Raw genomic sequence first — 13172 nt, 5'->3', positions numbered from 1 at the left:
TTCCGGAAAAATGACTTATGAACAGTTTTCTTACGAATTTGACAGTTTGGAACTTCGTAACCTTTATATGCCTACTTTTATCAATTCGATCCCTACTCCGAGCCTTCTGGCGTCAGTATCTACCTATATGTAAACGATATGTTGAGTCCGACAAATTATTTTTAATATGCATATGGTTTCGGCACTACTCTGTTCGTGCTGTCTGCTATGACTTCGTTCGTCGGTACCCGGGCCGACTTTGTGATCGTGCGCGCTATAATATATTCGGAAGTTATGATGTGTTACGGTTTCCAAGGCCTCGCCATAGGGCCGGTTACCGTTTATGGAGTTATGATGTGATATGGCATTTGATATGTTCTGATGATATGATGTGTGTGTGATATGATGTGTCTGGAGACTGTACGGAGATTTGAAAACTTCTGGAGTTATGATGTGTTGTGGCACCAGCGTCGGGGGGTGACCACGTTCCTAAACCCTATACATGATTTGATTTGCATTTGTACGTTCGCCTCCCGCACAGGTTTGCTTTGTTTGCGATGTTGGTGTGTTTGTTCTTTCTGACTCCAGCTATGTTTGTGATTTCTGTACCTTCTGCTTTACATACTCAGTACTTCTCCCGTACTGACCCCCGTTTCTTCGGGGGCTGTGTTTCATGCCCGCAGGTACAGAAGCTCGTTTGGGTGGTCCTCCAGTTTAGGCTACTCATTCTGCTGTGTTGGAAAGCTCCCCTTGATCCGGAGCCTACTTTTGGTACATTTCTTTTGTTGTGTCTGTATTCTGTATATTTGGATGAGTGGGTACGGCGGGGCCCTGTCCCGTCCTATGTTCTTATGTTCTGTTTTGTCTAGAGGCCTGTAGTCAGATTTGTGGGTCGTGGGTCCGGTGTGTTTGCATGTGAGTCTGTTTTGCATTCTTAAGCGGCCCGTACGCTGCTATGTCCAAGTCGGCCTCTGAGTTTGTATGTATGTGTATGTACTTGGGGGCGATGTGCATTCCGCCACCCTTCTGATGTGTGTGTGTGAAATTTGGCGATGTATATTCCGCCTCCTTTCTGATTTGTGATTTGTCTGATCTGTACGGGCGACTGCTTAGGAGAAGTGTTCGGTAGAGATCTGATTACGATGTTGAGTTCGAATAACGTACGTTGAGTTTGGTCGAGTCTGATTACGATGATCTGGGTGTGAGTTCGTTTGGGGTGTCCCGGAAGGGCACCAGTCGCGGCCCACGGGGCTGGGTCGTGACAGGAGATGAACAGGGTGCAAGAGCAGCTGCGAGGGCACAAGAACAACGGATTCTTTTGTCCAGTTATGCTAGGCCTTGTCTAGTGACTATTGCTAAGGCTATTGTTAGGCTTGACATTACTGAAAATTTTGAGCTGAAAGAAGGAACAGTGCGGCTGGTGCAGCATACGTGCCAGTATATGGGTAAGTCTAGTGAAGACCCGCATAAGCACTTGATGAAATTCGTGGAGTTGAGTGAGAATTTTCAATATAGAGATGTTCCTGATGATTATGTAAAGTTGTCCTTATTTCCGTTCTCACTGATTGGCGAAGCAAGGGAGTGGTTGGCGAATCTACCTGCAGGTTCTATCACTTCTTGGGAGATATTATCAAATAAGTTTATCGATAGATTTCTCTCACCCAAGAAAACAAAGGAGCTGCGAGGAAGAATTGCTAACTTCACTCAGAGAGATTCTGAATCTCTACCACACGCTTGGGAAAGGTATAAGGGCTATTTGCGAAATTGCCCACATCACATGCAGCCAAAGGAGATCATTGGAAACTATTTTGTAGAAGGTCTTAACCATGAATCAAGGGCCTTGTTGAATGCTTCAGCTCAAGGGCAGATTTTAAACAAGACATATGAAGAGATGGAAACTCTCCTAGAGATGATGTCGGAGGGTCACCATGAATATCATGAGACTAGTCGGGGGTTACCACAGAAAGTTGCTGGGGTTCTTCAAGTTGATGATGTTGCAGCTATTCGAGCTGATATAAGTACTCTTACTAAAGTTATGATGAGGGCGTTCCCTCAAGCTCAGCAGATTCAACCAGTCCAACATATTCAGCAGGCAACATGTGTAAGTTGTGGTGAGCCTCATGATTATAGCAATTGCCCATTGAATCCAGAGTCTGTCTATTTTGTGGGGCAGCAGTATCATGGTATTGGAAATCGGGAAAACTATTATAAAAATAATTACAACACTCCATTTGGGAAGCAGGATTTCCACAAGCCAAACAATTATTAGCAACCTCAAGCTCAGCCAACTAGCAATTTAGAAGAGATGATGAAGCAGCTAATAGCTCAAAATCAGGTAACGCAGTAGTAGAATCAGAAAGTTCAGAGTGAGATGCAGAAATCTATCCACGAGCTTCAGGGTCAGATGGGGCAGATGGCTCTTATGCAGAATGTTAGAACACCGGGTGCTCTTCCTAGTGATACTGAGAAGAATCCAAAAGAGTGCAAGGCAGTCACCTTGAGGAATGGTAGAGAGCTTGAAGAAGTGCCTCCGAAAAAGAAAAACACTGCAGAGGCAAAACTTATCCCTGCTAAGCGAGCTGAACCAAAGCAAACAGTCGCAGAGCAACATGTAGAGGAAGTGGTTTGACCACCCCCTCCCTTTCCACAGCGACTTCAGAAACAGAAAGCAGATTCGGCTTGCAAGAAATTTCTTGAACTCTTAAAACAGGTACACATCAACATACCTTTGGTGGAGCTTTTGCAAGAAGTTTCAAAATATGCTAAGTATATCAAAGATGTGGTTGTGAACAAACGGCGTTGGACAGAGTTTGAGACTGTTGCACTTACTGAGGAGTGCAGTTCTAGAGTGAGGAGTAAAATTCCTCCAAAGTTGAAAGATCTGGGCAGATTCACAATTTCAATTACGATTGGTAACATTGAAGTTGGGCTAGCATTGTGTGATTTGGGTGCTAGTATTAATCTGATGCCCACCTCTGTGTTCCGAACGTTAGGTTTGGGTAAGCCTAGGCCAACCACTATTACGTTGCAGTTGGCTGATCGATCTCTAGCTTATCCTGATGGTATTATTGAGGATGTTCTTGTGAAGGTAGGCCCATTTATTCTGCCAGTTGATTTTGTGATACTTGATTATGAGGTAGATAAGAGTGTTCCTCTCATCATGGGGAGAGGACTCTTGGCCACTGTTAATACTGTGATCCGAGTGAAAGATGGGAAGATGTCCATGACAGTTGATGGACAAGAGGCGACTTTTGATGTGTTTAAAGCTACCAAGATTCCAGCCCATTATGAGGACCTGACGATGATTTTCGTGGTGGAGCCCGAGCTCACTAATGCTGAGTTAGATCATTTTTTAGCTTCGCGAGATCCTTTGGAGACAACTTTGGTGTTTGGGAAGATTTGATGATTGATGTAGAAGTCGAGGTGTGTCTTAGCATTCTTGACACTTCATGTGCTTATCTACGAGCAAGTGCACCTTTTGAGAAGCTAGACAAACTAGAGTCATGGAAAAAGCCGAAACCATCTATTGAAGAGGCTCCAGTTCTTGAGTTGAAGCCATTACACCCTTATCTTCGCTACTCATTCCTGGGCAGTGGAGACACATTGCCTGTAATCCTCTCTGTTTATTTGACTGATGTGCAGGTTGAACGTGTGTTACGAGTGCTAAGAGATCGAATCCGAGCCCTTGGGTGGACGATAGCTGATATTCGAGGTATTAGTAGTTCGTTTTGCATGCACAAAATCTTATTGGAGGAAGACAGCAAGCCTAGTGTTGAATGCCAAAGACGACTAAACCCGATCATGAAGGAGGTGGTGAAGAAAAAGGTGATCAAGTGGCTTGACAACTGCATTATTTATCCTATCTCTAACAACAAATGGGTAAGTCCTGTACAATGTGTTCCGAAGAATAGGGGCATGACTGTAGTCGAGAATGAAAAAAATGAATTAGTGCCTCAACGAACTGTTACTGGTTGGAGAATATGCATTGACTATCGCAAGTTGAATAACGCCATCAGAAAAGATCACTTTCCTTTGCCCTTCATGGATCAGATGCTCGACGGATTGGCTGGGCATGATTATTATTGCTTCTTGGATGTCTATTCGGGCTACAACCAGATCATGATTGCACTTGAGGATCAAGAGATGACCACATTCACGTGTCCATATAGTACGTTTGCATTTCGGAGGATGCCTTTCGGTTTGTGCAATGCTCTAGGTACTTTCCAGCGATGTATGATAGCTATTTTTACCGATATGGTGAAAAACTATGTGGAGGTATTTATGGATGACTTCTCTGTTTTTGGGAATTCTTTTGATGACTGCTTGAGCCATCTTGATGCCGTGTTAGCTCGTTGTGAAGAAACGAACTTAGTACTTAACTGGGAAAAATGCCATTTCATGGTTCAAGAGGGCATCGTTCTTGGGCACAAGATATCAAGTAAGGGATTAGAGGTTGACAAGGCAAAGATTGAAGCAATTGAAAAATTGCCACCACTCGTTTCAGTTCAGAGAGTGCGCAATTTTCTTGGGCATGCAGGTTTCTATCGACGGTTCATCAAAGACTTCTCTAAAGTTGCTAATCCAATGTGCAAGCTTTTAGAGAAAGAATTGAAGTTTGTGTTTAATGAAGCCTGTCTGATGGCTTTTGATGAGTTGAAATAGAAGTTAGTAGCTGCTCCTATTATCATTGCACCCGATTGGTCTCTGCCATTTATTTTGATGTTTGATGCAAGTGATTTTGCTGTGGGAGCTGTCCTTGGTCAGAAGCGGGACAAGATTTTTCATCCTATTTACTATGCCAGCAAGACACTTGATGCAGCCCAGATGAACTATATTGTCACAGAGAAGGAGTTATTGGCGGTTGTCTACGCCTTTGAAAAATTCCGATCATATCTTGTGGGCACGAAGGTGATTGTATACACTGATCACACTGTAGTTTGTTATTTGTTTGCGAAGAAGGATGCAAAGCCGAGGCTTATTCGTTGGGTGTTGCTACTACAAGAGTTTTACATCGAGATTCTTGACCGAAAGGGCACAAAAAATAAGGTAGCAGATCACTTATCGAGATTGGAAGATCGGGAACATGTAGATGAAGCAGTGGCGATTAATGAGACTTTTCCTGATGAACAACTCTTTGCTCTTCAATTAGCTGAGGTGCCATGGTATGCTGACATGGTGAACTTTATAGTAAGTGAGATTTACCCCCTGGTGCTAATCACGAGAAGAAGAAGCGAATTTTGCATGATAGTCGTTTCTATGTATGGGATGAACCCTATCTCTACAGGGTTGGCACATATCGGCTGATCAAAAGGTGTATCCCAGAGGAAGAGGTCCCCACGATTCTTGAGAAGTGTCACTCATCACTGTTGACACCCAATTTTTTCCCTCTTTTATTTAATTTACTCGGGTTTCTAAATTTATTGACTAGCTAAATACTTTATTTTTTACAATATTTTATTGCTACTACTATTAATATCACTACTTTTATTTTCAACATTATGAGCATTACTTTATCACCAATTTTTAAATGGTTCGTCATCATTTTATTTTAGGATTTGTATTCGTTAAATTAATTTTTACTTTATATACACTAATTACTATCTGTCTTCACATAGTATATATGGTACTAGTTATTAAATTAGAAGCCCAAGAGTAATTAAAATAGGAAGGTAAGGGCCAACAATTTTCAGCCAAATAATTAGCCCATACTCTAATTAATTCCCCCCAATATTTCAGACCAGCCCATATATTTAATTCACCTAGCCCAAATCATTCCCCTACCCAAAATAATTCAGCCCATACCCGTGTCATACCCGGACCAGCCCAACACCTCACCCGACCCGGTCAAGCCCAATCTCCTTATTCTTTTCCTAACCCTAATCCCTTTCCCCTTCCCTTTTTCCTCTTCTTCTTTGCCGCCTCCTCCATTTCCCTCATTCCCTCTCCTCCTTTTTCTTTTCCTCGCCACCGCCTCATCTCCCTCGTCTCACTCCCCACTACCGTCGCTCCTCTTCTCTTTTCCCCACACACGCTCCCCTCCACTCACCCGACATCACTCCTCTCTTTCCTCTTCCTCTCCACTCACCCGACATCACTCCTCTCTTTCCTCTTCCTCTCCACTCACCCATGCCTCTGCTCCCTACTCCCTATGTCCCCCGCTCCTCTCTCTCATACGCTCCTCTTCATCCTCATTCTATAAATGAAGAAGAACGATTCAGTTGAAGGGGGAATTATTGAGTATTCGGGGAGGGATACCATCTTTCACACTTGATTTCTCCTTTTCCGGTGAACTTTAGCCGCGACCAACGATTACTCTATTTTTCATTTTTTGTTTTGAAACTTTAGTTACTTTAATCGGGTTCAGGTTCGTTCGCGTTCGAGAGTAGATTCGAGGTCACCGACGCCTCGTTCACTGCTCACAAAAAAGGTAGGCCCTGATAAATTTATTGCTTTTAATCTTTAGTTTCTGCTTTAGTTAAAATTCTGGCTCATTTCTGTCTTCGTTGTAGTAGCTAGGTAATTTCTCGGTTTTCCCTGTTATTTGCTTGATGTTTGAGTGTTGTTAGGATAGGGTGTTAATCGCCAAATAGTGAATTTTGAAAGACGTCACTGTGATTTGGGTGTTTAGATTAAATTTCCAGGATTTAGAACCCACTTAGAGTCGAATATACATAGGATATACTGTCGGGTTAACAAGATAAGAAGGAGATATACATGCGATATACACACCTGATATGTATATTTTAGGTATACTGTGTATATGGTTAAAACAGTTCTAAACTATCCCTCTTTACCCTATTTGTTCTAAGTAATATACCCTGCGATGAATGTAATCTGCTTAGATTTAAATACGATAAAGTGATTATACTGCATTTTGACGTTGGTTGTTGAATTCTGTTTGATTCCAAATCCGGATTCTGAGTGTAGTTTCATCAACAGGGGTGTATTAGACCTTATTCCATTTTCCAGTTTCGGGTTGCAGTTTAGTAACTTAGCCGAGTTATGTATATTCATGTTTAATTAGTTTAACCCCGGTTCTAATAATGTTCGTGTGTTCGCGGCTTGGTTTAATTTTTTTCAGTTCAGTAGTTAACAGTCTTACATGTTTATGTTTCCAGCTGGTGTGTTTTAATTTCAGTTTGTAAGTATTCATGTGTTCATATATGCTTGTCGTTTCAATCATGTTTAGTTTGTTTATGGGTGTTCAGTCGTTAGTGAATCTAGCTTTGGTTAGTAGCTTGATAGGATTCGTGTAGGTTTGTGTTTGCTACTTGTTTAAAGTTTAACATGGCTTGATTGATTTAATTCTGTAAGCATCTTAGTATTACCCAGATTTGGTGTGCGAATTAAGAAGTATGAATTATTTGTAGCTTTTAGTACTCTTTCTATCGGTTCAAAAACGATTTAGTTTAAGAAGACACTCAAAGTATGGGCTATTAGATAGCATGATCTAATCTTCGGATGCATATGCATTTTTGATTTACATCCTTGTTTTGAACCTGTCTCCTTATTCGAACATGAGTAATTATACACCTAATTTGAAAATGGAGAATTATTTTGGATTCAATTTGTTTAGCGTACGTCTGTTCAGAACTGTGTGTGTCCATTAAATTGAATATCAATGTTGTATTGCTCTTTTAAGTTGAGGCCATAAGTCTGTATTTATTGAATGGGAAATTCGTGCCAATAATATATTGTTCTGTTTCTGCTGGAATAAGTAAAGGAATGGTTTTAACCCATTGTGTCTTTTCTTGCGTTCATCACCTGTCCATATACTCTGATCTCTGTGTGGTCGGTTTAGTCAAAATTAGCTTGTGAGCATTTTGCTGCATTGCTGGGTTAAAATCTTGATTATATACGTGGAATACATGAGATATACATGGCTGATATACACTTAGGTGTATATGAGAAGGTATACTACGTATATTATTAGAGAGATTCATGTTACAGGCCTTATAAACATTATCTCAGGCTGGTTGCATTTTTCCTCCTTTCACTGCCTTGATAATACTTGGGACTGCTCCCCCTCCTTTATGTTTAAGCTTGTTCTTTTTTTTTTTTTTTTTTTTTTTTTCTTTCTTGCATTTACTATCGGAATTGGACCATGTTTTGTCACGTGAATTAACAAAAAATAAAAATCAGTAACTATGCGTTCATTAAATGTTATGTGTGAATTTAAAATCATGAATATTCTTGGGTAAGTTTCCTTGTCGCTAATCTTTATCTTTTTTCTTTACATGTACACATCGGAGAAAAAAAACGGAGTCCTAATTCGGGACTCATCCTCTTCCATATCCGGTGTTGGGCTAAAAGTCCAGCATAATTTCTCTCGAGTCACCCCCATCAGCAACAGTCCGCAACATTTATTTTCGCTGGGCCGAAGCCCAATAGCAGTGACCAGTGTCAATCCTTAATGAATGGGCCGAACCCACTCATTCTTCCTTATTTTTATTTGTTGTGTATTTTATTTGCTTTGTATGACTAACATTTTATTTTGTCTTACTAGATTAGATGAATCGTAGTGAAGTTAGTGAAATTAACGGGTTTGATTTTAGTAAAAAATGGGTAGGAAGAACCAATGATTAATTTCATAAATTTCACCTTCCTCTTTTATGGTAAAATTACTTATAGCATCTATACCGTTATATTTTCTACTATTGGAATAATTGATTTGCAAAATGGCATGAAGATATATATTAAATCACAGGAATCATGTTATTCTCATGAACTTTCAAGACATCAATATATTAATACATAAATATTAATCCAAGTGTATTTTTATAAACATTTTCAAGATTTATCCAATTATACATATTGTTAACCAACATTGGTTAAATAAAGAGTGATAAAAATATAGAAAGAAATTCATGGACTTTTCGTCATATTTAAGAACATAAGTCCAGGCATTTTTATATCATCATATTCATGTAATATCATTTTTACTTAAAGATCACTTTTGTCAAACTATCCTTTAAAAGGCTATTATTCATAAGCAAATCATTCCATTTTTTACAAATCTTATTTTTGAATGACATTACTATATTTCTCATTTAAGGCCTTAGCAATATCTTTCAGTCTCATTTAACATTTAGAATCTTCTTTTACGCAAATTATTATGTTTTTCTATAAGTATTACTTTAAACAACACTATTATACTTTTATTTAAAACATTAACAACATTTATAAGTCGTATTTCAAAATAGCATTAAAAGTACTCTTTTTATAAAAATTATTATTTTTCTACAAGTTCTATTTTAAATGGCATTCTTACATGTCTATCTATAACTTTAGCCATACTTACAAAGCTACTTTCTTTTTTCCATAATACTATATTTACATTTAACCTAATTAATTGTAAGTCCGGTCGGTTAACCATTGTTAATGGGTCTTAAAGGATGCCTAATACCTTCCCTTTAGACTAATTGAACCCTTACTCAGATCTTTTTGGTTTCGTAGACTGTACAATAATATCAACTTTAGATAACTACTTTAATAAACTTTATGTGTCCTAATTCACCATAAATAATTAGGTGGCGACTCCTTAAAACATAAACAAAAAACAGGAATCTCCAATATGTTGTACTGCTAAATTAACCCGGTTAAAATGGGGTATGACAATCACCCTATGGGGGACACCACGCGGGTGACAGAACAGCTGCGAAGGTACTTCAGTCCGGGTTCTATTGGCCTACTTTGTTCAAAGATGCTCATGATTTTGTGCGAGCCTGCGATAGCTGCCAGAGAACCGAAAATATCTCTGAGCGTCATGAAACGCCTTTGAAGGGTATCTTAGAAATTGAGCTATTTGATGTGCGGGGTATCGACTTCATGGGTCCCTTCATACCATCCAAAGGGAATAAGTACATATTGGTTGCTGTAGACTATGTCTCGAAGTGGGTAGAAGCCATTGCACTTCCCACCAATGATGCTAGTGTGGTGGCACGATTTCTAAAAAATATCATTTTTACAAGGTTTGGGACCCCTCGGGCCATCATTAGCGATCAAGGTACGCACTTTTGCAATCGGCTCTTTGATAAATTGTTGTTCAAGTATGGGGTAAAACACAAGATAGCGATTGCTTATCATCCTCAGACGAGCAGTCAAGTGGAGGTATCGAACAGAGAAATTAAGAGGATCTTGGAAAAGACTGTGAGCGTGAGTAGGAAAGATTGGTCACTGAAGCTCGATGATGCTCTATGGGCATACATAATAGCTTACAAAACTCCGATTGGCACATCTTCCTATAAGCTCGTCTTTGGTAAGGCATGTCATCTACCAGTTGAGCTCGAGCATAGAGCATATTGGGCGATCAAAAATCTGAATCTAGACATGGTTCAAGCTGGAGAAAAGAGACTATTGCAGCTGCATGAGTTGGAAGAATTTCGCTATCATGCTTATGAAAACGCGAAAATGTATAAGGAGCGAACTAAGAGAATTCATGACAAGCACATCCAATCTCGTGACTTTGATCCTAGGCAGTTAGTCTTGCTGTATAACTCTAGGCTGAAAATGTTTGGTGGAAAGTTGAAGAGTAAGTGGTCTGGGCCATTCGAGGTAGTTCGTGTGACCGCACATGGAGCGGTTGAGCTAAAGAAACCCAACTCGGATGAGACATTCCTGGTGAACGGGCAGAGAGTGAAGCATTACTACAGGGAGGCCACGGACCGCGCGAGGTCCTCCATCGATCTAGAAGAGGCTTGAGAAAAGCCTACGTCGTCCTGCGACGTTAAATCAAGCGCTTCTTGGGAGGCAACCCGTGTGAAAAAAAATGAAAAAAATACAAAAAGTGTCAAGCCACGACATTAACTAAGGCGTTGGTTGGGATTCAACCCAACGTTTTTGTGCATATAGGTCACGTTTGTTCATGTTGCAGGAATAAGGAAGGAGGAGGACCACAAAACAAGCAAGAATGAGTTGAAATTCGTTCCAGGTTTGATGTATGAGCTGAATCTGCGACGTAGGGCCAACGCCTGAACGAAAATATTCTGCAGCTATTTTGTCCGCGTTGTACTCGCGACGCGTGGACAACACCTAAATGAATATATTCTACAACTTATTTTTTCGCGTTGGACCCGCGACGCGGTGCTAACGTGCACTTTGAGATTATCAAAAAAAAAAAATCTTTCCGCGTTGGACATGCAACGCGGGGTCAACGCGGAACTGGCGGTTCAATTTTTTTTTAAAAGAACAGATCCGCCCCTTCACACCCCCATTCCCATTCCCTCTCAAACACATTTTTCCCTCTCCCCTCCCCTTTAAAAATTCGAATCCCCCTTTCTTTTTCCCCAAATTCCATAGGAAACCCAATTGCAACTTCAAACAAAGTGTGATTTCATCTCATAACATCAAGAGGTAAGCACAATTTTTTCCCTTTTCAGTTATTTCTCAAGATTGAAGTTGTGTAACTAGGGTTGTTGGGTTTGGGCGAAATCGGGGCGGGGATTGGGTTGGTTGTGTGTTATCGATGTTTAGGGCTAGAAGATGAATCCCATGGTAGAAGGGAGGGTTTAAACCCACCATTGTGTCTTAACATTCAAAGGGAAAATTCTATGCCCGCCACGTGTTCGTAAAAATGCTCGAATGAATGTTTATGTATAATTGTGAAGTCTTGAGTAGCAATATGACAATAAATAATCATACGAACCGTGGGACATCGTTTGTGCCTACCAAATTGTGGATTGGGTTGAGAAAATCATGAACCACCAACCCAAAGTCCCAACACATGAACTTGTGCCTCTTGTTTTTTTCTTCTTATTTTTCTTTTTGATTCTAGTCTAATTTAGTTAACTTCTTTGTTTTCCTTTTGTTTACGTAATTAGAAGTAAATGTGGGGTCATTTCAACCCCAACTTAGGTGGTAATCGTAAAAAGGCCCAAAAATCTTGAAAGGGGGCCACACAACTCCAAACTTGTAAGCTATAGATAGAAATTAAGTGTGGGGTCGTTTCACGACCCCTTTGGTTTTGGAATTTGATTCACGTTGGGTATTGTGTTGTTTTGCAGGTAAAATGGCTAACAACAAAGGCAAGGGAAAATCGACTGCCACTTCTACCTCCCAAGGCACAAAACGGGGGAGAGCCAACCCCCCCCCCCCCCCTCCCTAAAGCTAAAAAGACAATAAAATCACTGTCAGAAGGTAAGCAACCAACCGTCCCTATCCCTCGTGCTCCATCATCCAGGCCCACGCCAGATGTCCGTGTATCCGGGGAGGATTGGTAGGACACTTTCAACCCCGCAGCTGGGTACATCCATGAGCGTGCCATAAATGGCACCTTATTGCAACGCCGCTTCAGGAATGTGTACAATCGGCTGGTAGAAATGAGGTGGGTGTCTATATTTGAGACACCGGGGCCAGTTAACATCGATCTTGTCCACGAGTTCTACGCCAATATCATTTTCAACCGACATGGAAAATGAGAGCCGACCATCTATTGCAGGGGAGAGGATATACCCATCTCACCATCCCTCTTATGTGCACACTTGGGATCCCTGATCATCCTATCGAACCGTTGTTGAATTTCATTCACCGGCCTGATTACAAGGCCATTCGGGAAACCTTGTGTGGTGTGGATTCCAAAGCTTCATGGGCCCGTTATCCGAGAAAGTATCGTAAGCACAAGTACATGAAAATGAGTAATTTCAATCAGGTGGCACGGGTATGGTTGTGGTTGTTGAATTACCGAATCTGGCCATTGGAGCACTAATCTAAGGTGCAAAAATAGCGGGTATGCATTGTACACTTCCTTATGACACGACAACCCGTTAACATTGGGTATTTGATGATGGAGGAGATGCAGAAGGTTCGATTACACACCCCACCGAAGTTGAGTTTTGGTAACCCTCTCACGGCTTACTTGATGAATTTGAATGACAGATTAGCACAGCCGTCTGATAGAGTGTTACCATCTCCTGAGGATGCCCTAGATATTTCAAATGTCAAGGCACTAGAGTTGAGCAAGAAGTAGTAGCTCACCCCAGCCGAGGAGAGGGCAGCCCAGTCTACAGTGTTGGCCTAACTTTACAGAGGGATGACAGTAGCCGCCGAGCACTTTGAGTTCGATATTTCTAGTGTGTTTGCTGCAGTCCCGCACACCCCGTACTACCGAGCTCTTGTGGGAGAAGAGGCCACATTAGCCGTCGATGAGGATGTGAACTCGACGGACTTGATTAAGGCTGATATAGCCGCGGGAGAGG

At 41.0% G+C, this 13172-nt stretch overlaps 1 protein-coding gene across 1 annotated transcript; it reads left to right on the top strand.

The window, feature by feature from the left end:
• The first annotated feature begins 10308 nt into the window (after window positions 1-10308).
• LOC132616461 (uncharacterized) lies at window positions 10309-12943 on the top strand. Its single transcript, XM_060330871.1, has 3 exons — window positions 10309-10599; window positions 10831-10916; window positions 12853-12943. Exons 1-3 carry the CDS (start codon window positions 10309-10311, stop codon window positions 12941-12943), a joined length of 468 nt encoding a protein of 155 aa, XP_060186854.1.
• The last annotated feature ends 229 nt before the right edge of the window (window positions 12944-13172 follow it).

The sequence above is a fragment of the Lycium barbarum genome, chromosome 1 (genome assembly GCF_019175385.1).
Source record: "Lycium barbarum isolate Lr01 chromosome 1, ASM1917538v2, whole genome shotgun sequence".
NCBI classification, from domain to species: Eukaryota; Viridiplantae; Streptophyta; class Magnoliopsida; order Solanales; family Solanaceae; genus Lycium; species Lycium barbarum.
This window is presented reverse-complemented; position numbering and strand designations above follow the sequence as displayed.

Bases quoted from the DNA above. Each gene is read 5' to 3' on its own strand.
- LOC132616461 (XM_060330871.1), top strand. From the start codon at position 10,309: ATGGTTCAAGCTGGAGAAAAGAGACTATTGCAGCTGCATGAGTTGGAA. The intron at 10,600-10,830 runs GTGAACGGGCAG...TTGTGCATATAG, and splicing joins ACTCGGATGAGACATTCCTG to GTCACGTTTGTTCATGTTGC. The intron at 10,917-12,852 runs GTATGAGCTGAA...TTTGAATGACAG, and splicing joins AAATTCGTTCCAGGTTTGAT to ATTAGCACAGCCGTCTGATA.